The 27997-nt window shown below is 43.0% G+C and overlaps 1 protein-coding gene across 2 annotated transcripts in view; it reads right to left on the reverse strand.

Annotated features, from left to right (window-relative positions):
- NCKAP1L (NCK associated protein 1 like) overlaps positions 1 to 27536 on the reverse strand; it is a 40498-nt gene extending 12962 nt beyond the window's left edge. For both annotated transcript variants that reach the window (XM_046644965.1, XM_046644956.1), the window contains exons 1-22: positions 27404 to 27536; positions 26286 to 26396; positions 25450 to 25542; positions 20515 to 20571; positions 19826 to 19968; positions 18811 to 18901; positions 18584 to 18721; positions 17724 to 17772; positions 17472 to 17628; positions 13374 to 13430; positions 12994 to 13090; positions 12050 to 12159; positions 11745 to 11877; positions 11262 to 11343; positions 11037 to 11095; positions 10675 to 10820; positions 9537 to 9669; positions 9127 to 9246; positions 6812 to 6957; positions 6373 to 6504; positions 3384 to 3602; positions 1719 to 1849 (exon numbers count right to left, since the gene is read on the reverse strand). In XM_046644965.1, coding sequence (XP_046500921.1) covers positions 1719 to 1849; positions 3384 to 3602; positions 6373 to 6504; positions 6812 to 6957; positions 9127 to 9246; positions 9537 to 9669; positions 10675 to 10820; positions 11037 to 11095; positions 11262 to 11343; positions 11745 to 11877; positions 12050 to 12159; positions 12994 to 13090; positions 13374 to 13430; positions 17472 to 17628; positions 17724 to 17772; positions 18584 to 18721; positions 18811 to 18901; positions 19826 to 19968; positions 20515 to 20571; positions 25450 to 25542; positions 26286 to 26396; positions 27404 to 27505 — 2506 coding nt within the window. In that variant the 5' untranslated portion in view covers positions 27506 to 27536. The remainder of the gene's footprint in view (positions 1 to 1718; positions 1850 to 3383; positions 3603 to 6372; positions 6505 to 6811; positions 6958 to 9126; positions 9247 to 9536; positions 9670 to 10674; positions 10821 to 11036; positions 11096 to 11261; positions 11344 to 11744; positions 11878 to 12049; positions 12160 to 12993; positions 13091 to 13373; positions 13431 to 17471; positions 17629 to 17723; positions 17773 to 18583; positions 18722 to 18810; positions 18902 to 19825; positions 19969 to 20514; positions 20572 to 25449; positions 25543 to 26285; positions 26397 to 27403) is intronic.
- Positions 27537 to 27997: the final 461 nt, after the last annotated feature.

The following is a 27997-nucleotide window of genomic DNA, read 5'->3' on the forward strand; positions in this document are numbered from 1 at the left end:
CCATAGAAGACCAGAAGTACCAACCAGAGACCAGTAGAAGAAAGGTGAGTTTAACATGGGGAATAAGAGTTCAGAGAGAAAAGGAAGGCAAGGCGCTACACTCAAGACTTTGAAGGCGGGACGAGTTGCTCTCCATCTCCACCAACGACACAGAACGTGGATCTGGTCACAGCAGCTGACACAGAGCTTTGTCTGGAGTAAATACTAGACATTTTGAGAATCATCTATTTACAATATAAAGAATTGAGCTGAGAACTAGAAAAGGATTTCCTAACTGGTCAACTTAGATAATGCTAAAATGGCTGACAGGGAGGAAGAGGGGCTGAATTGCCTTCTCTGGAGCAGATGGAGAGGAGACGCACTGATCTACCAGTTTGGATCTGCCAAACCTCCTTACTCTAGTCTTCTCTACTCAGGCTAGTAACCCAGGGCATCCTTCTCTTTCCATCTATCTATTTTTGCAGTAGCATTGCCCCATCACCATGGTAACCCAGGGAAATTGGGGTGGGGGTGGTAGAAGGGGGAATCAGCATTACCTCCCGCTGTTCATCAGTTGTCAGCAAGACCTAAAGCTGATTTTAGATGCTGCCTACAGTTTGTGGGAGGAGTTAATGAGAAGGGGACATCTGAAACTTCCAGCAGGTAAAGAGTAGGGTCAGCTTACTGAGAGAGTCAGAATGAGGGTGAGAAGGAGACAGAGCATGAAAACAGAACTATGGACTCTGACTCTCATAACACCACTCAAGGAAAGGGAAGAATGGAGAGGGCAGGGTCATTGAACATCTCCTACCTGTCCCAGATGCCGTGCAGGATCCGTGATTTATACAGAGGAAGGAGGAAGCAGTAGGATAGTTCATGAATCAGTCAGTAAAACAAATCTATTAAAAAGGATCTGTATGGCTTCAAGCCCTCTTTAAAAAGAGAACGACTTCCCAACTCATTCACTGCACACTCCTTACCCACCCGCCTTGAGACACACAAGCACTTCCATACACGGGGAAGAGCACTACACAGCGATTAAGCACCCGGGTTCTGGAAGTTGACTGCCTTGAGTTGAAATCCCAGTTCTACCATTTGTGAATGTGTGACTTTAGGCAAAGCTCCTCAACCTCTCCGTGTCTCAGTCTTCATCTGTAAAATGGGGCAATAAGAGTATCTACCTCAAGGATGTTGTGAGGATTAAAGGAGTTAATACATGTGAACATTTACAACTTAGTCCACAATAAATGTCATCTATTATTTCATTATTAAATATCAGCAATACAAGCACCAGCTAAGGCTTTAAAATATATCCCTAGGGAAAAAGATGCCATGACATCAGATCACTGTGTAATAATTCCAAAAACCAGAATGTCTTCCTCACATTTCTCTCTTACCATTCATTATATGTCCTACTCTTCATTCATTGTGGAAATGGAAAATAACCACTTACCACCCTCGGAAGACTAAACCTTTTCAGTGACTTGAATGCCCTGCCTAGCTCCTAACTCCCCTCATTTTCTCTCTCCACCTTCAACCCGCAGGCTGCTCCTCAATTCTGGGTCTCACTTGGAATCTCCTTTTATTGTTCCTAAAGTGGAATCTAGCAGAGATGCTGAGAAGAGTACAGAATGAGCCTCTGGGAAGGCAGAAGAATTTAGATGGAGTCCGCAGGCTGAGATATGGCATTGAGGGGAAAGGCGCTGCTCCTTGACAAGGAGACCAGGCCCGGGGCTCACCAGAGACGTCAGAGAACTCCTCTGCGCTGAAGTTCTGCTCCCCCTCCCTGGGGAGGCTGACGAAGGCCTGCATGGCTGGCGAGAGGATGATGGTTCCACTGCTTGCCTGTCTAAGCAGACTTTCTAGGTACCTACAGGGTTGGCCAAGAAAGCATGGAAGATTAGTGCTCAATCCCTTGTCCCTACCATTGCTCCCTACCACAACCACTGGGCTCAGGAAGAGAAACTCCGCCAAAGGCTGGGGTGCGGAGAAGAGACTCAAAGAACACAGTACAACACTCTAGTTAACACCCCAAGCTGTTGGCTCAAAAACAACGGGCAGTAATGTAATTCCGCTTTGTCTCCAGTCTGCAGGGTATTTGGCTGGGCTATCAAATGTAATGGTGTGCACTCCCCTCCCTCGGCCCCTGCTCTTTTCCAACCATTCATTCCTCTCGGCCTCTCACCCTTGGCCTTTGTCAAGTAAGACAAGCCCAGGCTGACAAGAAAAAAATTCCTATTAATTGGGCCCCTCTGAAATATACTTAGGTTCACCCTCTCCAAGGAGAACGGTAGACTGAGGACCCAGGATCCTGGAAGCGGGTCTCAAGTCAAACCTCCTGGACAGAGAGAAGCCCCTTGAACATTGGTTATCCAGTCTTCATTTACTCTCTCCTGACCCCTGGACAAGCTGAGAAGGCCTTCAGCCAGTGTCAGCAGAGGAGGACTCGGCCAACCTCTGCCACTCACCCAAACCCTAGCTCTGGGCCTGGTCTTAAAGAAGTCACAAGCTAGCCACAAGTGGGCCAAACCCAGGCGTCAAAGGTGCAGTATTTTTTTCCTTTTAATTTGAATTAGTTGTCAAAATTTTGAAATTGAGAGTTTTACATTAAAAATGAGAATTTAGTGGGGCAGCAATCAGGGGGAGCTAAGTAGTGTCTGCCGCCTTTGGAGGGGCATCCCCTCTCCAGCTGCTCAAAGTCCCCACCTAGCCCACAACACTCAGTTACTTTACCTGAGCCCCTGTTGGCGTCTGTATTTGCAAACCTTGTCTCAGTCTTCCCCCTTCTCAGGGGGTTCTTTGCAGCCCGGCTCCTGCTGAGCTGATATTGGATTAGGAGCGCCACCCAGTGGCTTGGGGAGGTAGGAATCCAGCTCCTTTCCATCCTTAAAATCCCAAAGGAAATATTGCTGATTCCTACCTCCTCCGGTTTTGGGGAGGTGGCCCCCTTCCCTATTAAGAACAATCTACTAGATTCGACACGGTCATGTCAGGGGGTGAGGAGATAGCATCCGGAGAGATAGTGTTAGACAGAATGGTCTTCAGAAGAAGCTGGATGAAAAGAGAAATAAGAGAACTTCAGAAAGAGGAAAAGAGAGCATTTGAAATTAAAACAGTAAGAATCCAGAAGGGGAAGGTAGGAACTGGAGATTAAGAAGAAAAAGGTCAAACTACTACAGAGTAGGTCGACAGATGTTACACGGAAGGGTAGAAAGAAACCTCATGGTGGACAGAGGAGATCTGGGTTTCGCCCAGTTCACTGCCCCAATCCTCAAGCAGAAAGGAGCCTCTGTTTGGGGGTCTCTGACCGTGGGAACTAAAATGCATGGACCAGAGGTCCTACTGTGTGAAGGAAAAAGTGCTAACACAGCAGTAAGGCAGTGGAGAGGATAAGCAACACTGACCAATTGGTGTAGAGAGTGGTGATGGTCTGTTCCCCACACGAGTCCAGTGGCTGTGTCTGCTGCAGGAGGGCATTGCGGATGACTCTGGAAACATCTGCACCCAAAAACTGGGCCAGTGACTGTATGAAACTGATGTACGCTTTGACTCCTGCCAACAGCTCAGAAGGCCTTGCGATCTCCTGGGTTGTGGCATTGTAGCCAGCCAGCCAAACAATGGCTCTGGTGACAAAAATCATAATCACAATCATAATAAACACAGTAACAGTTACCACATTGATACTGTGGTCCAGGTGCTGCACTATGATTTAACTACACACATTATCTCATTTAAACCTCAGAGCAACCCAGTAAGGTATGTACAATTATTATCCCCATTTTACAGGTGGAGAAACCGAGACACAGAGATAGGAAGTCAGCTGCTATCTGTGAAGACCACACAGCTGGCAAGTGGCAGAGCTGGGACTTGAATTCAGTAATATTTGATTCCTAACCACCATACTCTTCTGCCTCCTCTGGAGAAATGAGGTCAGGAGGTCAAGGACCTGGCCTCTCAAATACCATCTGTCTCTACCTGCAGGCTCACACCACCTGCATCCTCAGGGGCAGTATTTGTCTTTTCTCCTTGGAAAGAATTAGTTGCAACTCCTATCAGAAATGGAAAACCACATCCAGAATCCTTGGCAGTGCAGTGCAATCCCAGGTTGTCGGGGCTAGAGAGAGAGCACTCTTGGCTGGCATGCAGCTAGAGGCACCCTAGAGAAGGGAGAATAACTGCCCACGCGGAATTATTTTAGGGGCACACGAGGAACACCCCTCCCTCTGCACCCCTAAGGCCTTCCAAAATACCTTCCCTGAGGATTCACAATTAGAGTCAGTCCTTTGACTTTTTTCTTTGTTAAGATGTAAACAGTAGGGGAAAGAGGAACATCACCCTTTTTCAACGATGAGCCTTTGTCAGTCATTTGCACCTCAGTGTGAATGAGTTTCTCAGATTATTCCTAAAGCCACAGATGTCTGGGAGTTTCTCGTTTGTTTTATGTTTTTGGCACAATGTTTATGGGAGGGAGAGGAAGGCAGGGCCTGCTCCTCAGATGAAAAGGAAAAGAGGGGAGGTATCACCTGGGGAAAAATAACACAGAAGTGACAGACTGGGAGCTAGCCCAATCTAGTTTAGAGTTTTCATTGAGGCCAAACCTCTAGGCCAACGTTGGAGCTTTAGGAACAATGACTTCAAGGAGGAAGTATTTGAGATGTTCAGCGGAAACTAGGATATCACACCCATGCTGCTCCAGGACCTAGAAACCTCTGCCAGCTTCTGAAGTTTTGCACATGGATGATTATCAAATTGCCATCTTCTTGACACTGCATATGTACCTGACACACTTCCTTCCATATAGCTAATGTGTACAGAATGAAAACAAATTAATTTTACTGTCACCCAAGCAAAAACCTAATTGAAAAATAATCCTGCATCTCCCACAATCAAAACACAGACTCTGAACTGTTCTCCCTCCTCTGTCCTTCCCCCCTTAGCACAGCCAGAATGATCCAGAATGATCCAGAATGAAATATTGAGTGAAATCGTGTTACTGCTCTGCTCAAACCCTGCCAGAGCTCCCCTCTCACTCAGAATAAAAGCCAGAGTCCTTGCAATGACATAGAAGCACATACTCAGCCTGCCACTCCTCCAGCCTCTCTAACCTAACGTCCTACCCATCTCCCTGACTCAGCCTGCTCCAGCCATCCTGGCCTCCTCCACATCCCCTGAATACCCAGGCATGTTCCCACCTCAGAGCCTTTGTACTTGCTGTTTCCTCTGCCTAGAATGCTCTTGCCCCAGATGGTCACACACTTGGCTTCCCCAATTCCTTCAGGAGTTTACTCAAATGTCACTTTCTCAAGTAGGTCTTCCCTGGCCACCGTACGTAAAAACACAACACACAATCACCACCACCACACTTCCTATCTCCCTTTCCTTCTTCATTTTTCTGCTTAGCACCTATCGCTATCTATTCTACTATATATCCTACTTTCTCATTTTATTTCTCTCTCTCTCCCTCTAGAAGGTAAGGTTTATGGGGGCAGGCATTTTTATTTGTTTTGTATACTGCTGTATCAATAGCTTCTAGAATACCATTGACACACAGTAGATGTTCAATAAATATTTGTTGAATGAATGAGTGAATATACTATATATTCTAAAACAACACATAGAAGACTAGGGGGATCATTCATAACAATTCTTCCCCTCATTCTCCTAATTGCCGATTATAGTGCTCAATTCCAATATAAGGAATGTTCCTCCTACTTTAGGGGGCAATGGAATGAGAGGCAAAGTAAAGGGAAGGGAATTTATTTTATAGAGGCCTATATATGTCAGGAACTTCCTACTCATTATCTTTTTTGGGGGGGCGTGAGGGAAGATTGACCCTGAGCTAACATTCATGCCCATCTTCCTCTACTCTAAATGTGGGACATCTGCCACAGCATGGCTTGACAAACGGTGAGTAGGTCTGCGCCCGGGATCCAAACTGCTGAACCCCAGGCCACCAAAGTGGAGTGCACGTACTTAACCACTATGCCACCAGGTCAGCCCCACATTATCTTTAATTCTCTACCAATTCTCAATCACAGCTCATTCTGATTGTACAGTAAATATCATTATCCTTACTTTACAGAGTAGGAAACTAAGGCTCAAACAAGTTAGATAACCTGCTCTAGTGTCTTAACTAATGGCCAGGATGTCAACACAGGTCTGCCGACTGCAAAGTCCCCACGCACTCCACTAAACCAGTGATGATCAATTCCGGCTGTTCATCAAAACCACCTGTAGAGGTTTGGAGTTCTTTTTGTTTGTTTGTTTTTAATAGAGATGCTTGGGACCTATGCCAGATCGACAGCATCAGAATGACCACCAAGATGAATCTAATGGAACCCAACTTTGAGAACTACCATTATGCAAACATAGAAGACAAGGAAAGGGTGATACCTGTTGAGTCTGGCCTCCAGGTGGCTGCTGAGGTACTCAGAAGGGAAGATGGTGTGTTCAAACACAGAGAAGCTGTGTACGTGATTCATTGTCAGTGCCAGTTCTGTCAAATTTAGGTGTAGCTTGTCCATGCTGGGTAAAATGGAGGAAGTAAAATGAGCTCTGATTACAGGTCTGGTACTGCCTGTTGTATCCGGGAAGGATTTGTTGGACCCATGACCCTCAGACCCCTTTCATCTTCTAGGAACACGCAGCTTAGAACAGTATACATAGATGCTGACTTCCAAGGCAAAGTAGAAAATTCACATTTAAGTGCTCTTCCATATCTGCCATTCCCCACCACCACTTCCACGTTCTTTTGCTGTATCACCTTCCCTCTCCCCTGCTCTCCCCTCTTGGCTGCAATGCCCAGTTGGCCCTCCAGGGCCCAGGTCCTCACTTGGTGACAATGCTGCGGTTCTTCCTGTGACTTTCAGCTCCTGGCTTGTCCCGCTCAGGCTCTCCTTTTCTGGGAGTCTGCCTCTGCTTCATGGTTTTCTTGTTCTTGGCCTTGCTGATGGTAGTGGCACAGTGCTTAGGTAGAAGCTTTAGAAGCAACACAAGTCAATGGAGAACTGAGATTTGTTCCTAAAACTGCAGACTAGCCCATCCAACAGTTATAAAAAAGTCCCTCCATTATTGTCTTTTCTTTTATCTTTCTGCCTTTCTCTCTCTCCTTCCAGCATCTCTTTCTCTAATGGGGGCCTATTTGGAATGTGCTCACCTCTTTTAGTTTTCATTAAATACCTCCCCATGTTTAGGCTCAAAGTCTCAAGATGCCAGTGTGTTTTAGGGCTGAGATCATCAATCCCCTCCCCACATCCTGAGAGTCTTTCCTAATGGAAAAATTCAAGCAAGAAGAATGAGATCTAAGAGCTCCACTCAATTACACTTTCCAGGGTCTTCCAACCTTGGAGGACAGTTGTTCTGTTGCTAGTATGGAACAACCATCTCACTTACTGCACTCCTTCATATTCTGTCCCATGGAGACAGTTACCCACACCACCACAGCCCTCCAAACACTCACAGCTCACAAGGTGCCAGCACTCTCTTTCCCCTTCTTTTTGTTTTTTTTAATAAGATGTCATATTTCTTGCTATTTGGTTTAAACATAAATCTTGCATCTCTCCTCTTCACCAAGATACCCCAGTTAGCCAGACAGAAAATATAAGATAGAATTATATATTCAGATATCTCCTCAGGGTAATCACCCCGGACTTCTCTCCATTTAGCCCACGGCTGCCGAGCACGTGCAGAGCATGTCTAGAGACCCCTCATTCGGAATCACCCTTAGAGAAGCACAAGAGCCATGAGAAAACTGGCTTGGTTACTTTCTAGTCACACATTGTTTTTTAAGTCCAACCTCTTACTGTTTCAAAAAAATCAAGTCCACTTTGATGGACAAAGATGTGTCAACCCTGAAGTTGTACAGAAGTGTGTGTGGTAGATTCTGAAAGCAGTTCCAAAAATTGCAACTCCATTAGTAACGGCAACATCATTAACTATTTATTCAAAATAACTATGGAGGAGCCAATACTCATTTGGGGGCAAAAGGTTTGGTGTGTGTGAAAATAATTACTTATATAATGTTTTAGTCATCCCAGATACAGCACTGAGCAGGTCTCTTTAATTATGCCTCTTGCATGTAGCAGGTATTCAAACTGTGATGAATATACCCATGATTGTACTTGTTTGCATATCTTCCTTGCATTATTTATTTAAATGTATTTCAAACATGTATTTGTACTCCTTTTTCCCTTAAACTGGGACATTCCCCTAGGGCAAGGATTGTGTCCCTTCCTTCTGGGACCCCATCCCAAAAACCCAGCGTAGTGCCCAGTAAGTATCAAATAATATAACAGCTAACATCTGCTGAGAGTTGTATACCAAACATTTAAGATATTCTATTTCATTTAAACTTTATGATACCTCTATGAAGAAACTATTTTTATCCCCATTTTACGTATGAGAAAGTAGAAAGGTTAAGTAACAATACAACAGTGGATATGTATAACGTATACACACACACACACACTGTCCCTGGCTCCCCTCCTACCAAAGTTGCTACAAAGCCTGACTCAACCCTAGGAAGGGAGGGTAGTCTAGGCAACCTAAAAGACTCCAGGGCAACAGCAGAATAAGTTCCCCATTTGCAAATTTTCTGAAATTTAGGTTGAGCTAATCACGACCAGGTGCTATGAGTCAGTCAAGAGAGAGGAGGGGAAAACAAGCAAACAAGGTCAAGAAAGCCGCCCTGAGGATAAACACAGAGGAGGTGCCTGAATATGTTCAGACAGCCACAGATTAGGGTGCAGATGGACAGGAAGGTGAGACTAGACAGGTGATCTGGGGGCCACTGTCCTAAGGATGTGTACACAAGGCAGAGAGAAGAGGGGAAATAAATTAGAAAGTTAACTCAGCTCTCAGAACTCTTCAGATGTGAGCACAGATTTTGTTGAAGTGCAGCTGTTCAAATAAGAGTATTTTTAGACACTTCTACCTAGTCCTACAGGAGAAAAGACTCAACGGACTACACTAAGAAAAGAATCCTGCCATAAACTCAAGTACACAAAAGCTCCAGCCCTACTTGAGAGAAGGGGTTAGAGAACCTGGATCTGAGAGAACCTGGATCTGAGAGGAAGACAAAGGTAGATAGAAGGAAGGCACCGCAAGAAGGTAGAGGCAAAACTGAATGAGAGAGAGGACTGCGCCCACCTGTTCACTCAGGTTTCGCTGTTCGGCACAGATCTCCAGGACACAGTTACTGGTCTGCTTGGCCAGTTCTTCCAGGAAGGAGTTGCAGTGATGAAGCCCATGGTTCTTCAGGTGGGGGTACTTTGGGAAAGAGGAACCATGAAAGAAATTATCATCACCATGACAGCCACTGCTTCCTCATCATGCTGCTTTGATCCCCTGACCTGAGCCATCCACTCCTTCTACAGAAGAAACTGACACCCAGAGAGAGGACACGTTCTACATAAAACTGAGACATTAGGAACTCGTATCACATACCTATGTTTGTACCCTTCTTGGGACCAAAATCAACCCTTTGGAATTCTATTTTAGGGTAACAAGAATGAGATGTGATCAGAGAGATGACAAGGTGTGGAGTTCGAGGTACCCACCTCCTCTGGACACATCTCATGAGTGCAGTGGACAAAATGAGCACAAATCAGAGGGAAAGCAATGGCATAACGCAACATGTTAGGTTCCTCCAGGGTCATAGCAAACATCTTCTCGAAGGTCCGGAGATGAAAGCTGCAGAGAAAGTGAAAGAGACTTAAAACCAGGGTTTAGGAACCGGGCCCTTTGAGGTAGAGAGAATATTCATTCTTTCAACAAAAATTTATTGACATCACCACTCCCTCCTTAATTTCCCTATCCTTAAGAAACATCCTTTTCAGAATTTATACTGGACCCCAAGGCAGTTTAGTGATAATCTTCTTCCCTTTCCTTGTACAAAATTTGCTAATCCTCCCTCAGAACCTCTGCATGATTTGGTCCATTCCCCCTAATTTAGAAGTCCTTCAGTACCACAAATTCATATCCCTCCCAAAATTTGACACTCAGCCTCCAGAGAACTTTCTCAGATTAACTTCACGAGGCTGACCTGTCCTCAACCCTGTACCCTCTCAACGTAGTGCATTCTTTTTATACTTCCGTACAGTTGCAATTATTATGTTGATGCCCTTTCCACATGTGGGTGTTATACTCCCCACCCTCCCCACCCATACGGAATGCAGAAGCAGAGCCAACATGTTGTGTGGTTTGTTTGTGCATAAAGTTCACACAACAGTGGTCACTTAATAAATGCTGAATGATACCAAAGGAAGACCAACTAATTTCCATTCTCCAAAGGCCCTATTCTCCAGCCCTCTCAATTATTTTTAGATCTCTTCACTAAACCTCCCAGTTTTCCATATCTCTTTTAAATCACAATGTCCCAAGAATAAAAAGAAGCTGAAGAAGGTTCCAAAGATAACAGCGAAGAAAAAGACATATAGATGAATTATCCCAGAGAAGGGAAGGCTGTGGAAAGTCCAGATGGCTTTCCTAAAGAAGCCAGAACCAAAGGGAATCAACTCCAAATTCCTATCACTTGGTAGAAGCTATAATGAGTGACCTGTGGAGTTTGAGCATCTGCCTTTAAGGAGATCTCACAGAAACCAAGACTTTCCCATCTGTCTGGAGGAATTACTGTCCTCCACAGACACCAGGCAAGAGATCAGGTCAATTGATAAAGAGCTGTAAATCAGGACATACCAGAAAGTAGACAAGTCAGAAGTTTCCACCAGCATATTCTCTACTGAGTCCAGCATTCGGGAGTGAAAGACAATGAGGTTCATCACCTTGGCTAAGTCAGCGTTCTCATGCAGGTGCAGGGGAGCCTTAGCCACACTGGTATATGCCTGTGGTTGGAGTTGGGGAAAGAGGGGAGAAAAACAAGCTAAATGAAAAGGACCTCCAGCCTTGGGGCTACAGTTTGGCTAAGTTTTGTCCTCTCCAATCAGCACTTTCCAGTGTTGAATCACTCTATACAGCAGAGCTTGGGAGATAAAAAGAGAAGGGATTGTGAGGGAGGAAGAACCTTGAGAATGGAGGATCATTAACAGGAACAGACCTACCTGTAGACGGAACCAGTCTAGCCTCAATCCAGAGAATTCAAATTTCTCTCCATTATCAACTGCAAGAAAAACAGAAGTTTAAAAGGAAATAATAAAACAGTACCTTATATGCAACTTATAGAATGGTCATCTTGTCCCATTCCCTGGCTCAAGATGTGAATATTTCTAGAAAAAAAGATGCTCACCCTCACATATACCCTTCCTCCTCCACTTCCTTCCAGTTACCTTGTTTGAGATTCAGAGAGGAGAGAGTACTGACAAATGAGGACATTATGATGGACTCCTCCTCAGGACACACAGACAGGTTCTAAAAGAGAAGCTGAGTTACCATCAAGTAGGCATAGGTTCCAGGAGGATAGAAACAAGGACCACAAGGCTCAGTCAGTGTATGAAGGCAAAAGAACTGCTAAGTGCCACACACAGAGAGAAAGAGCCAAGCAAGAGATGGAGGAAGCTCCCGGGGTCCCCTACCATGCTAACACCCAATTTCTCTTTACTTTTCTCTCTTATTTCTAGGTAGTTCACTTAGGAAAAAAAGACTGCCAAGATTATTGGTCTGTTTGTTTGTTTGTTTTTAACAAATGTAGTGGGGAAAATCGGGCTTTTTAACACACAATCTACAAAGCATGAGATCCAGCCAGGGTGGCCCCAGGAGAAAAGAACCAGGGATCCCCCTGAGATTTCCAAAGTATAATCAATTAAACCTACTTGAATGATGTCACTGAGCACAACAGCATCAAATCTGGCCAGGTACTGAAGGTGGTACTGCTGTATCACTTTGATGTGTCTTCGGACCAGAGCCCTAATCTCCTCCAACAAGAAAAGCAGTTCTGCAATGCTCCTGCAAAGTTGAGGAGGAAAACAGAGAGAGGTATGAGACTAGAAATATGAGCTGAGACAAAGACAGTGATAACAGGGCAGAAACTGAGACTTCCTAAGGTCAATTTGATGCCTCCCTGTCCCTTTTCCCAGTCCACCTAAGGTCAAGATTCTTAACCACGTCAAGTACTAACGAGTCAGCATAGTCCTCAGGTGTCTTTGTCTTGGTGACGTTTTCTGAATGACGAACCAGCCAGGTGACCTCATCACGAATGAAGGACAGGGCCATGAAAGCAAAAAGGGCCTAAGGAAAGAACAGGGACTATGAGAATTTTCAACCTGAAAAATAAGATTTCAATGCACCGAGAGGGGCCAGCCCAGTGGCACTGCAATTGGGTTTGCACCTTCTGGTTTGGCAGCCCAAGGTTTGCCAGTTCAGAACCCAGGTGCGGACCTGCGCACCGCTTGTCAAGCCATGCTGTGGCAGGCATCCCACATAAAACAGAGGAAGATGGGCATGTATGTTAGCTCAAGGTCAGTCTTCCTCAGCAAAAAAGAGGAGGATTGGTGGCAGATGTTAGCTCAGGGCTAATCTTCTTCAAAAAAATTAAAAATTTTAAAAAATTTAAAAATAAAAAATTAGGCAAAAATTTTTTTAAAAAAGCACAGACAAAACTATCATGATAATTTGCATATGCATACAATTCTGGAGCCACGCCAATAATAAACACAGAGACCCACAAAAAACTATGTGACAGAATCAGACACGTACATATGTTGACACTGGCTCACAGTCAATATCTTTTCCTCCCCATCAAATTAAATTTTAGAAATGTTTTCTAGGCATTTGTTTGGTTTTAAAAAAAAAGCAAGCTCTGTCTTCAATTAGTTCACACTCAGAGGCTAAGACTAGTACACAAATAGCTATAATACATATATCCTTGGATAGTACCCCAAAAAAAGAGATACAAAAGTTGAAGGGGGGACTCAAAGAAGATTTAAGGTAAGAATCAGCATATACACATACAAATGAATCAGAAAAGACTCAGAAATGCAAAAACTCATCAAGGCCAAGTCACTCCCCACAGAGTCTTTTGTCACTGGTCATCACCCGGCTCCCAACAGTTCTCTCTCTTGCCTTGGGACCCAGTAGTCCTGGTTCATCAGTTAACACAGCCTCCAGCTCCTTCACTGCCAGCCGCAGAAATTGGCGCCGTTGACAGTGAAACTGACCACTGAGGAAAGAAAGTGGAAACTAGAGAATATTGCCTCTCCCAGCCTTAAACTTCCTCCAAAGGCAGTGCAGAGGAGAGCTACAGTTAGGAAGGGGTGTCAGGCAGACAGAAGGTTCAATGCTACAGTTAGACTTAGTAAGAAAATGCAAGACGGGAGGCAGCAGCAAGATCTTGGGTTGAGGCAAGAAAGCTATACAGAAACTGGAGGTGGCTTAGGTGAGAACAAAGGTCAGGAGAGATTCCTATTCCGTCCCCTCCTGGAGATCCCATTCCCCAACTTTACCTGTTTGCAATTGCATGCTCCTTGCTTTCCTTGATGTCTGCCACTCGCTTGCCATACCTGAGGATTGACATAAGCACAGCAAGGTTGGCCACACCACTAGTTAGGGGCCTTGTCCCACCTTCCCAGTCCTCAGAGATTCCAAACTACTGCCTTGGGGGAACATGGGCAGCCCTCACTGTCAGGACCTTTCCAGACCCTACTTCTCATCTTGGCCTATTAATGAGAGACTCATAGAGCTTAGAGACCATTCAGTTCTTTTTCATTATTTTGCAAATGAGGAAAATAACACCTAGGGAAGAAAAATGACTTGCTCAAGGCCACACCAGGTTTTAATGGCAAAGCTGGGAACAGACTTCTAGTCCTATGCTCCTGCCTCAACACCTTCAAGCCAAGTACTCCTCCAGGTTTGAGGGAGACAAAAGAACCAATGCATAAATAGGACACAGGCCCTGCTTTCAAGTAACAGTACTTACTCCAGCTCTACCTTGGGTCCCCTTCCCACCACTGCATCTTAGAATTAATTTTATCGGCTATCCCTTTGTCTCTTTAATCTCTCCCTCTCCACTGGCTTATTCTCTTCTCCCAACACATAAGTTCAAAGCTTCCCTTATTCTAAAAAGACCCTGACGATCTACTAAAATTTGCCCATTCTCCCACACCACCAAACTCCTCCCAAGAGACACCTGTCCTCTTTTTACTTCCTCACCTTTCACTGACCCTTGAATCCCACAAGGCCTTTGACACTAAACAAACTGCTCTCTCTAAGGCCAATGTGAACTTGTGAGTCACCAAATTCAACGGCCTTTTCATTGTTCTTGGTTTGTCTGCAATATTTGACTTTCCTGACAATATCTCTTTTTTTCTACTAGTGGCCCCTGCTCCAAAATCCCACATTACCTCAGGCTCTTTGCTCTCTATGTTCCTTACATCTTTCTCTTGTACTGCATCACTATTGCCACCACATGAGTTGAACTTCCTAACCTTTTATTTCCCTTCTCCAAACCACACCCTTATTGAACTTAGCACGGAATCAAAGAAATTTAGAGTTGGAAAGTGTCTTAATTAAATCAGGATTCAACTCTACAGCACTCTTGTAGATAATTATTTCAACCTCTACATGGTATAATAGAGAGACAGGATTGAGAGCTGAAAAATCTGGAATTATTCCCTAATGCCACCTCTTATTAACTGAATGACGTTGAGACTGAGCCTCTACTTTCTCACTTACAAAAAAAAGATATTAATACTTATAATACCTGAGTAGAAGTATCGTGAAGATCAAATTAGATTATTTATGTCAAAGAACTCCCTATACTATAAATCATACCTGTTAGTTGTTGTTCTTAGTTATGGGGAACTAAACACCCTTCAAACATCCCTTCCATTCCTTAGAAGCCGTAATCATTAGAAAGTTTCTCTATACATATCCAAATCCACCTCCTGTAATGTCTAACTAATTACCTTAGATCTACTCTCTCAACTCTGGCAATGATTTTTTTATGATACTACCCAGTTGTTGAGAGGATGAGAAATAAGTATTCTCATAGAATATAGATAACACATCTGTTTGGAGGGCAATTTGGTAGAGCTATTAAATTTTGAAATATGCATACACTTTACCCCAGCAATTCCACTTCTGAGAATTTACCCTATAGAATTGTTCACAAAGGTATATGTCTAAGGATGTTCATTACAGCATTGTTTGTAATGATTTTTTTAAGAGTGGAAACAGTTCAAGCATCCATCAATAGGGGATTGGGTAAAAAACTATGCTACAAACACATAATGGAATACTATTTGACTGTTAGAAATAATATGACAAGTCCCTATAGACTGATATGCAAAGATATCCAAATTACAGTAAGTGAAAAAAAGCAAACTACAGAACATAATGTAGAGTGTGGATCCATTGCTTTTTAGAAATTGCTTATGTAAAGTTAGAAAATATACACAGGCCATTATATGTTTATGTATACACACAAGCATCTGGAGGACATACACCAAACTATTCTGGAAGGTGAGATTGTAGTCAACTTCCACTTTGTATTTTTTACATTCCTGGATGTTATTTTTGCAACTATAAAAAATAATAAAGGTATTTGAGCCCTTCCTTAATCCCACACCTCCTTCTCATTATAGCTCTCTCTATTCTTCCCTTCACAGACAAACTTCTTGAAAGAGTTACTTATTAAATTCCTTATCTTCCATTTGCTCCTAAACCCACTGCAACCTAGCTTTCAACCTTACCACTCAGCTGAGGTTGTCCACAAGAAGGGCACTAAGACCATCTTTACAGCCAAATCCAATGGATATTTTTCTGTCCTCATTTTATTTAACCTCTCAGCATCATCTAACATAGATAACCAGTCCCTCCTTCTTGGAATGTTTTCTTCCCTTGACTTCCATTTTCCCTCTTTTTTGTTTTTATTTTTTTTTAAAGACTTTATTTTTCATTTTTCTCCCCAAAGCCCCCTGGTACATAGTTGTGTATTTTTTTTTTTAGTTGTGGGTCCTTCTAGTTGTGTCATGTGGGACGCCGCCTCAGCATGGTTTGATGAGTGGTGCCATGTCTGCACCCAGGATTCAAACCAGCAAAACTCTGGGCCGCTGAAGCAGAGCACGCAAACCTGACCACTCGGCCACAGGGCCAGCCCCTGTCTTCCCTCTTCTTCTCAACACCCCTCACTGATTTCTCTGCCTCTGCTGGCCCTTAAACATCAGTGTGCCCAGTGGTTGTGTTTCAGTCTCTCCTCACTCTACACGTTCTCCTTGAGCAGTCTCACCTACTCCCCTGGCTTTGATTACCACTTCACCAATCTTCATCTGAATCCAGATCTCGCTCCTGAATTCCAGAACCACAAAGTAAAAGGTCTAACATGCATCTATCTTCAGTGTCCTACAGACACTTCAAATTCAACCTGCTCAAAACTGAATTCACAATCTTTCCCTTACAAACTTCCTTTTGTTCACAAGTTCTCTATCTTAAGGAATACCAAGTATTCATACCAGAAACCTTGACTTCATCCTCAATTCCTCCTAATTTACTCAATCTCTGACTCTAGTAGTTTTGTCCATCTAGTCTCTTTTGATCCCTGCAACCAGGGTGATTTTTCCTAAAATGCAAATATGATCATGTCACTCTCCTGCCTGAAATCACTCAATGGCTCCCAATCCTTTTTAGGATAGGTTCACACTCCATGGCAGGGCATACAAGACCCCACTTTACCTCTCTAAATCTGTCCCTTGACAACCCCACCTTTGTAACCCCAGCTGCCCATGCACTGAGCTTACATGAATTTCTTAGAACTTGCCAGGCTCCCTCTTGCCTCAAAATCTTGATAGTTTCTCTGCCTGGAATATCCTTCTCTGTCGTGAGCAACTTCCCTGCCTTTCCACACATAGACAGACAGACAGACAGACACACAGACACACAGACACAGACACACACACACACACTCTTGACCTGTTTAACTCTTCAAGTCTATCAGTCTCCAAGTTTTTCTGGATCCTCCAGTTTAAGTGTCCTTCTAAATGCTTCAATAGCACTTCGTGTTTATACATCATAATCCCCTACTACATCACAACAGTTAGTCTATTTTTCACCAATATGAAGCTCCTTGAGAGGACAGACTCGGTCTTTTTTATTTATTAAGCACATATATAACACTTGCAATGGACCAGGCACTTTTCCATGTGCTTATAAAGAATAATTCTTTCACTCCTCATAAAACTCTATGACGTAGGTCATAGGGAATTATGATTATTAACCCCATTTTATAGATGAGGAAATTGAGGCATGGCATGGAGAAGTTAAGCAACTCACCCAAGATCACACAGCCAGTAAATGATAAAGCTAGATTCAAACCCAGGTAGTCTGATTTCAGAGTCCATGCTCACAACCTCTATAGTATCCCATTAATTAATGTATCCCTGAAACCCAGTGAAGTGCCTAGTAAATGGTAGGTATTTAATAAATATTTTTTCAATAATTAGAATTAATCCTTACCACATATACTCAGGACATTCATGGAAACTGAAAAAGGATGTCAGGAGGGGCTAAAAACCCAAAAGAAGGTCAGGGTGGCTGTCACATCTCACCCTTTGAAACTGCTAAACAGGTCCTCGGTGACCTTGTGCACCTGCAGCACGTCCTCCCGGATGAGGGTGATGTACAGGGAGCCCTGCAGGCACAGCTTCCACAGCTTCTGGCACTGGCTGTTGGAGTTGAGGCACCCATGGCAAAGAAGAAATCCAACTGGAGGTGGGCAAAACAGTCAGAAGAAGACTTTCAGAACTTGCTACCGTGCAACACGCTCCTCGATCTCTTCCCACCTAACCCACAAAACTTACTGATAATCCAGCGCTCCATCACTTCCACAGACAGGTACTCACAGGCCATCTGTGAGAAGAGAGGCAGAGATGGTCAAGCAGTTATTTAACTGGTCCTCCCCCAAAGACAAGGGCAGTCAAGTTAGAATTTGAGCATCAGAACCAACTTTTATTGTGCCAGACTGGATTAAGGCACTCCAATAAGCCAAAAGCTGGGAAATCTGCTATCATGGAGGTGAGGCACTGGAAGTGGAGTCAGGAAAAAAGAATACAGTTGAGGAAAGGAAAAGGAGCTGGGGCTGGAAGTCGGGACAAACAAAAGGTTTAACATAACTTCTCTTTAACATTTCCAATATTTTTAATAACAGGAGAGCAAAACTCAAAACCTCATGATTTCTCTCTCTTTTGGACTCTTTACCATTTAAAATATAAGTCACTCGTTTGGTGCTTCTCATTCGTCTAGCATCATCAGTTGTATTTTTATGCCTACATGGCATGTCTTCTCTACTGGACTATAAGTCCTTTGAAGCAAGGACATTGGGCTCACAGTAGTTGAATAAAAACATTTGTTAACTAATTGATGCCTATGCTCAAGTTCCTGCTGGGCTGAGTAGGTGCCTAATGACTCAGTGTCATCCATTCACTCATACTATGAATAGTTACTAAATTCCTTCCATGGGCAGGCACAAACTAATCCTGGTCCAAACAAAAGATCCGACTCAACATGACTGTTCACCTATAAGAGGTGATCGCCCTAGAGGCATCTGCTAGAAAAGGGCCACAGCATTCTCAGGGCTGCTGTTTTCTGAAAGAAGCACCCTCTACAGAGATGGCCTTGGCAGACAGAACACCTCCACTGACCAGAGGAAAAGGGAACTCACTGTGTCTGAATTAGCAGGGTTAATCATGGCTGGGGGGGTGCTGATGAGACTTAGAAGCTGGGCACTGCGCCACTGCTCAGCCCCCTGGTTCCTTCGGGCAAAGAGGAAGTGCAAAGAAAGGAGGGCTCCACTCACAGCCTGTGGGGGAAAAAAATGAGTCCTTAACGTCAATGATGGGAACAATATACTTCTGCCTGAGGAATTCTCCACGCTCTCAGGAAACCTGCCTTTGTGTGAGGCCCAAACTCCTCTGTCAGCTTCTTCAGAGGGTGGTCATATTCCAAGACCATCTGACCCAGACGGGCAAAACTGGGGTCACTGGAAGAAAGCATAGGAAAGAGGAGTTGCAGGCACCCCTAACCGTGATGCAAACTCTCATGTTTGCATACAGGATAAAGATGTGTGCATTGGCTGACTTCTCCACCACCTCCAAAGACATACATACTAAACTGTGAATTATATATATAGGTAACCAATTCTAGGCACTGGTATATTAAGCTATGGTTAGATAGAACCACATAATTTTAGGCAGGTCAATGAAAGTTCCTTCCTTAAAAATACCCAAAATAGGGTTGGACACATGACAGAACTCTATAAATTCATGTTGATTAGTTGTAAATCAAGTAATATGCCTGGACCCAAATCTGTATACAACCCAAAAGGATATATACACATTCAAAACCAATGGCTAAGGCATGTACCTAGGTATTTATGTAGACACATGAGAATACACATCATGCGTGGAACAATGTGCCACAGCCTACTCTGATCCCTCTGGTCTTCATATTTTCAGCCCTTAAATACTTTTATTTGCACTAATGGAGGGGCACAGAATTGCATATAATCCAAAATCCATCTATATTTGCCTTCAAATGTCCTATCATATATTATTTACCTCTAATGGCTTCACCTTGCTAATATTATTTCTACCAATACTAAAATTTTCTTTGCCTTTTGCAACAACATGAAAAGCAGAGTAGAAGCCAGCCCAGGATTAAAACCTGATTGGAGACAATGCAAACTGGATGATCCACGAGCAGATACTGAAGAGTTAACTGTGTGTAAAGAGGCACTTGTTGGTGTATGCCCTCTTAGAAGCATTCTACGTTGTTTGATTTTGCCTGCGTCATCATGTAGATTACAGGTTCTCATACGAGAACGCATGGCATTTATTCCCTGTGCCCACCCCCATCTCACAGCACCATGTCTGAGATTCTTCATCCCCCACACCCCCTAACTCACCTATGCCCATGCAGCATCTCATGCGCACAGTTGTACATGCCAATGAGTATCCGTCGATCCTCAATCCGTGACAGAAGTAAAATAACTGAGGTGTAAGTCACGATCAAGTCCAGGTAACTCCGAGTGAAGTCAAAGTTGAGGCTCTACAAGGGAAGTGCAGGAACACAAGAACAGCAAGGCCAGTTGATCCCTGCTACCCCAGCCATTCTGAACAGCGCTAAACAGACTCGGAAAGGGTCTATTTAGAAGGAGGAACTGACAGGATCAAATTTTCAGAAGGAGAAATTTGGAACAAAAGTCAGGGGCTAAAAGTGAGCTCAAGATACAAGGAGGCCAGGAAATAAGGAAGCATTTGGGGTTGGAGGAGGTGGAATGAGAACATTTTAATGTAATTTTTGTATTAAATAAGTCACATTGCTGATATGCTTAATATAACTTTAGCTTCGGCTAAAGGAAATAAATTAATAAATACACCTTAACGTCAGCATTTTTTACAAAAGAATTATAGTCCTGGAATGAATAGCCATTCATTCATTATATAGTATAGTATCTATTTTTAATATATTATATATTTTATATCTATATCTATATCTATAAAACCATTCCTCCAGTCCCACCCCACCCCACACAATTCCAGCCAAGACCTTTTCTGTGACTCTAGGATAGAAGAGAATTACGAAGAGTCTTACAATATCAAAATGGCACTGGCAGGCATCAATGGTGTTGAGAAGTTCATATACGTGATCCTGGGGATAGAATTGGAGATGAGAACAAATAAAGAATAAAGAGAAGATGACATATGCTACCAGAATTTGAAGGAAAGGGTTCTCTTCCCCATAGGTCCTAGAGAGCCACCGAGTAACATAAGGGAGGCATTGCTGAATAGAGGGAATTCCTCCTCAGGAAGCTGTCAGTGGGCCCTTATCAGGCTGACACTGCCAAGTGCTCATGTTTCCACAGGCACAAGTCACTACTGTACTATGCACACTCTCCCTGATCTTATCAACCCAATGCCTTCATCCTCCACACAAAAGCTTACAAAATGCAGATTATCTGATAGGCTGATTTTTTTTTTTTTTTGAGGAAGATTAGCTCTGAGCTAACTACTGCCAATCCTCCTCTTTTTGCTGAGGAAGACTGGCCCTGAGCTAACATCCATGCCCATCTTCCTCTAAATTATACGTGGGACGCCTGCCACAGCACGGCTTTTGCCAAGCGGTGCCATGCCCACACCCAGGATCCAAATAGGCCAACCCCGGGCCACCGGGAAGCGGAATGTGTGAATTTAACTGCTGCACCACTGGGCCGGCCCTGATAGGCTGCTTCTTAATGCCAAAAATCAGACTCATTTTTATTGATGAATCCCACCCAGTCAGTCTGTTCTTGGATTCCATCTCCTGTTCTCAGAAGTTAATCATTAACAAATGGTAATATAACCCAACTTTCCATGTGTTTCTATTTACTGACCATCTACTATGTGTGAAGTACTTACAAGGTAATTTGCACATACTTTATCTAACCCTCATTCTAGTATGATAGGGATTCTTTTTCTTTTCATATATAATTTTCCCTAAATAAATATGTATTTTTATTGTGGACACTTCCCTCCCCCTACATCAGTACCCACCCTCCATCCTGCCCCAACCCCCAGGTAAACCAGTTTAAGCACCTGGTATATCATATTAATTTTCTCCCTATTTATATAATTCTATTCAGGGAGAGGGAGAAAGAGAGAGAGAGAGACCATTTTTTTGATCATCATTTGTGTTACAAAATGGAGATAATATTACACCCTTCTTGTCATTTTGCTTTTCTCACTCAGCTTTACCTGCTGCAGTCCTCAAAGTCATCTGGTAGGGCACTAATGCTCTTCTTTTCAATGGCCGCATGACAGCCCATGGTATGCTCATGGTATGGCCAATTCATTCAGCCTTTTTCCTGCTGAGGGGCATTTACTTTGTTCCCAATTCCTGGCCTATCCACTGTATATTGGTACTTTCATTTCTACAAAAATGGAACTGCTAGATCAAAGAGCATATATATTTCCATTTTTAAACTATGTTGCCAAAAGATTTGAACAAGAACTTTACAATAAAATGGCCAATAAACACATGAAAAGATGCTCAGCAATATAAGTCATCAGGGTAACACAAATTAAAACCACAATAAGATACCACTACATACCCATTAGAATGGCTAAAATTTAAGTCTGATAACAGCAAGTATTGACAAGAATGTGGAGCAACTGAAACACTAATATATTTCTGATGGGAGGGGAAAATGAAACGATGACTTTGGAAAAACTTAGCAGTTTCTTATAAAATTAAACACACACTTACCATATGATTTAGCAATTCAACTTCTGGATTAGCTACCCAAGTGAAATGAAAAATATGTCTCCACAATTATTTATAGCGATTTAGGCATAATGGCCAAAAACTGGACACGACCGAAATGTCCATCAACAGGTAAATGGATAAACAAGTTGTATCCATACAATGGAATAATCCTCAGCAAAAATAGGAAATGAGTCATAGATACATGAAACAACATAGATAAATCTCAAAAACATTGTGCAGAGTGAAAGAAGCCAGACGCAAAAGAATACACAGTGTAGAGATTCTAAATATGTGGACCTCTAGAAAAGGAAAATCTAATCGGAAAAGCAGATGAGCATTTGCCTGGGGCCAGGAGTTGAGGATGTTAGGGATTGATGGGGAAAAAAAGACACAGGGAACATCTAGGGAGGTAAAAGCTTTCTATACTTTGTGGTGGTTGTTACACGAGTGTAAATATTTGTCAAACTTATTAAAATGTACAAGAAAAAATGTTTTCAAGTGTTCTTTCCAAAAAGTCTGTATCTAAATTAACATATGGAGAAACCGAGGCTAAGAGCAGTTAAGAAACTTGCCCGAGATCTCAAAGCTAGTAAGGGACAGTACCAGAATTAGAGCCCAGAGCCCATAATCTTCCCTCTACACTACAGGACATCTAATCCTCTGACTAGGTCTGTGCTGCCTCATTTGCTAGAAGGGACTTTCTACAACTCCTTGCTGCAACCCACTTCCCACGGGATACAGGTGAGGTTCACTTTCAGCCACTCACACAACCCATGTCACTATGCAGGTCTTATATTCTAAAGACAAGAATCAGAAGGGAATGGAATTAATGTTTGTTGGCCTATTACTTTACTATATTCTAAACACTGAGCTAGACGTTTCCCATGCATTATCTCATTTAATTCTCACAAATACCCCATGTAGTAAATCTTGTTGCTTTTTTGTTTGTTTGTTTTTGTTGGGGTTTTTTTTTTTTTTTTGGTGAATAACATTGGCCCTGAGCTAACATCTGTTGCCAATCTTCCTCCACCTTGTATGCAGGACACCGTCACAGCATGGCTTGACAAATGGCGCGTAGGTCCACACTCAGGATCCAAGCCTGTGAACCCTGGACCGCCAAAGCAAAGAGCGTGAACTTAACCACTACACCACCCAGCTGGCCCTCATGTAGCAAATCTTATTTCCTCATTTTATAGACAACAAAACTGGGATTCAGGGAGTTTCTTGTCTAAAGTCATACATCTCGTACGCAGTAGAGCTGAGAGTTGAAACCAGGCCTGCCTGATTCAGAGCCCTGCTACTCGACATGCACACTACTGCAGTGTCTGCATTTCATCCCCGTGCCCTAAACAAGTCATACCAAATGCCTTGCGCTCAGAACTTTACCACTGCAGCAACCTGAAGCTGCTCTAAAATCTCCTTTGGACTCCAACTTTTCCTAGTAAGAGGCTTTTTTATATGCTTCCAGCGTTCTTTTCACTACCTCCACAAGTGCCTACCTTCTTCCTAAACTCTACTCTCAATTCCAAGATTAACAACCTCTGACCTGACCCTCCTTCAGACCTTACAGTCTTCCATGCCTCCTTTTCTCTCTTCATTGTGGATCTGATGAATGGCCTGGATTAGCTCTCTACAGTAGACACATGGCACCCAAGGCAGAGTCCCATAGTCTTCTATCATCTGAAGAAATACTATAATACCATCACAAACTTGGATTGCTCAGACAATTTCAGGGACACCTTATGTCTTAAGCTGTATTGTAATTTGCTTTTATAGTAAAGAACATGTGAAGGGGCCGGCCCGGTGGTGCAGCAGTTAAGTTTGCACGTTTCGCTTCAGTGGCCTGGGGTTTGCCGATTCGGATCCCAGATGCGGACATGGCACTGCTTGGCAAGCCATGCTGTGGTAGGCATCCCACATATACAGCAGAGGAAGATAGGCATGGATGTTAGCTCAGGACCAGTCTTCCTCCGCAAAAACAGGAGGATTGGCGGCAGTTAGCTCAGGGCTAATGTTCCTCAAAAAAAAAAAAAAAAAAAAAAGGACATGTGAAGAATATTTTTCCATGCCATAAATATATATTCTCATCTTTAACAGCTGCATTATATTCATTTATAGACATATACTCTAACCTTTTAACCAAATCTCTATTTATTAGATACACCAATTATCAGGTTGTCACGATCATAAGTAATGAAATAGAGTACATTCTTGTACATATATCTTTGCCCTTCTATCTGATTGTTTCCTTAAGGCAAATTTCTAGAAGTAGAATTGCTACATTAAAAAGTATGTATTTTTAATACTTTTTGAAACACATTATCAATTTGCCCTTCCAAAACATTGTACTAAATAATTTTTTACAGTTTGCTTACATTTACAAAAATAGTACATGCTCACTGTTTAACATGCAAATAAAATATCATCCATGTAGCATCACTACCAAACACTGTTAACAATCAGACCAATCCAAACTGAGGGATATTCTGAAAAATAACTAGCCTGGCCTCTTCCAAAAGGTCAGCATCAGGAAAGACCAAAAAAAGGCTGGGAGATATTCTAGATTAAAGACTAAAGAGACTCGACAACTAAATTCAATGTACGCTCCTTGAGACAACTAGAGGAATGTGAATATGGGCTACATATTAACTAATGATATTACAGCAGCGTTACATTTCCTGAGTATGATCACTGTTTTAGAGTTACGTAAGAAAATGTTCTTAGCAGATGTATACTAAAGTATTTAGGGAAGGAAATGTCATGACATCTGCAGCTAACTCTAATGGTTCGGGAAAAACATTAGAGATAAGCAAACATGGCAAAATAGCAACAATAAGGAGATTCAGAAGAAGAAGAAAACAATATTCATTGTGCTACTCTTGGCATTTTTCAGTAGATTCATAATAAAATATTGGGGAATAATACTTAAAATTTTTTAACTCAAATATTACAAAAATGTACAATTTAATAAAGCCAATCATAATCTACCCCCAAAGGTAGTTATTTTGAATGGTTTAGTGTATAATATTCCAAATCTTTCTTATGTATATACTAACATTATATATATATAAGCTTATGTATCTTTTAAAATAAAAATACAATTGTATCATGCACTATTCTGCAACTTGCTTTCATTTAACAATACAACTTAGGTATCCTTCCACATCAGTACATCTTACTTTTTCAAGAAACAGTATTAAGCAACATAAATGAACATTTACTGAAGCAGGAGTAGCCGCTGAAGGATAATGCCTACACTGGGGACCTGAGCTAGAGAGAGCTCACCCGAAATTCCATGACATCCACAAACGACTGGTAGTAGTTGGTGAGAAATCTAATTATCTCAGCTTTTTCCCGATGTACCGGTCCTAAATGTTGCTAAGAGAAACACAAAACAAAATGAGATTTTTTAAAAAACACAAAATAAGAAGACAGCTGATCAAAGTTACCCAAGAAGAATAGGGGTTATAACTAAAACATTCTTAAAGAAGCTTGAAATATACTGACAGAGGAAGTTGGAAAATCTCCAGTACTCTGAAGGTCTTTAAAGAGACAAGATTGTCTACGTAGGATGGTTGCAAGTGATCCTGACTAGGTATAGAGTGCTAAATGAGAGGAAATTTCAAGGTCCCTTTCAGCCAAAGAGGTTTACTATTTACATCAAAGTCAAAAGAAGCAGAATGAGAAGATGGTACAGATAAGACGGTAAGAAATCTAGGGCTAAAATTTAACAAGGGAGAAGTAGGGGATATCCCACTAGATGCATAATCCTAAAACAATAACAAGGAAACACTGGGCGGAAAACAGGAAGAACAATAAAATCTATGCGCTCTGCTGGGTTGATAGAGCTGTCTTCCTCCATGAAAACAGTGTTCTCACGAATCTTGCAATGGAGAAAGGGGCAATGCTGTGCTCTAGTTTACCCTGGGAGAATCCCATTTTATCTCAGAATTCTTGAGACTACAACAAAGTGAAGCCCTGTGGTTGAACCTAGGAAAACTAAAAGAAGGCTACACCATCCTCTGCCAAGTTCAAAGAGAGGCAGTCAAAAGAGGAGAGTTTGAGCCATCCAAGCATAGAGTTATTTCAGAGAAAGGAGAGAAGAGGGATTGCATCCTCACCGTGCTGTTTCGGACATCTATGTTGGGAAATTTCTTGTTGATGTACTTGAGAGATGATTCCATGGACTTTTCCAGTAAGAAAGGTGGCTTGGATTTGGGGTCCGAACAAGTCTGCACAGATAAACCACACTATAGTTCAACCCTTTCTCCTGCCCCTCAGAAACACACCTCTTCCTGCATTATTCATTCCCACACAATCTCTCAAAGGGAAAGAGGGAATCTGGGAATCAATTATAAACGCATAAGATAGGTCAGGAACAAGCTCCAGGACATGAAGCCAACTATCAGAAGAGCTGAATAACCCGGGCATCTTGCTTGCCGGGTAAAGCTTAATGTCTGCTCGGCCCCAGCACAAAGAGGAAGCTCGCTCCCCACCCTCCGCTGAAGCCGGAAGGAGTGAGGCCAGCAGCTGCTCAGGAGTTTGACTTTATGGGGGACTCAGTGTCACCTTTATGTCCATTAGTATCTCACCCCAGAGGGCATTTACAGGAGACATGGGGCCAGAAAAATCTGGTGATTCGTTTTATTACAAAATACACAGAAGTCTGCTCTCAAGTCCCCTATTTTCTCTTTACTTCCCTAGGCCCAGCCCCAGTGACCTCTTGCCACCAGCTTCTCCCATTCCCACAGTTCCCAACCTAAACACACACATACACAACCACAGCATGAACTGTCCCAGAAGCACCTCAGAAGGCACCTACCCTTTTTTTATCTAAATATCATATCTATTTTTTCCTTTTAGGGGAGTACTTCCACAGAAAAGTTTTTGCCAGAGACCAAACTTTGGATATCTTTAGAGTATGGGGGATCAGCAATAAACAATGAGACCCAGAATCCTAGACCCCAGACCTTTATCCAAGTGACTCAAAACACAATTATTTCCCACCCCAGCTCTACCCCTAGACTCAGCAGAAAGCAGACATTCTCATTGGGGCAAGAATCACACCTAGAAAGGGGAGCCCCTGAAAGAAAGCCGCCTCTTCCGCCCCCCAGCACCGGCTGGCCTGTATAATCGAGTGACTGAAGGCCAGTTAAACCAGTGGGACAAAGGAGGCCTCAGGGGTCCCCACCGTACGATTGCTGGAATAATCAGTCCTAGTCTAGCTGCTCACACTTACCTTCTTGATGTTATACATACGGATGAGAACCCCCTGACCTCGATCGTTCAGGATGGTGAGCTTCTCTGCTAACTTATGCTGGTAGGCAGAGGTCAAAGACATGATGGCCACCGAGAGACAGGAGCACCCGGACAGCAATGCCTGATCTCCCCAAACACTTTCAGCTTGGGTGGTGACACCCTCTGGGCAGAGGGACCCAGCCTGGTTGGTGCGCTGGTCTTCCTGTTGCCTCTGCAATTGGCTCATGGGCAAAAGCAGTCATCACAGCTCACAGGCCCTCAGAATCTTCTTGTGCTTCCTCTTGCACACTCGGCAGGCGAGACTTCCTCTTTCTAGCTGTGCAGCATTTTTGGTAAGACTGTGAAATGGGCGGAGGTGGAGAGGGACAGGCTTTCAAGGCTCTTCACCATCTGGTACCAACCTTTTTGGGCTCACCCCTCCACCAGTGTCCTATACAAAGATCTACACCAGACAAACAAGCATCCACCACCCCACTCCCATATACCTTTACACTTTCCCTCTTTTATATCACCATCAAGAATACCTATGTCAGGGCCGGCCCCGTGGCTGGGTGTTTAAGTTCTCGCGCTCTGC

The sequence above is a fragment of the Equus quagga genome, chromosome 1 (assembly GCF_021613505.1).
Source record: "Equus quagga isolate Etosha38 chromosome 1, UCLA_HA_Equagga_1.0, whole genome shotgun sequence".
Taxonomy (NCBI): Eukaryota; Metazoa; Chordata; class Mammalia; order Perissodactyla; family Equidae; genus Equus; species Equus quagga.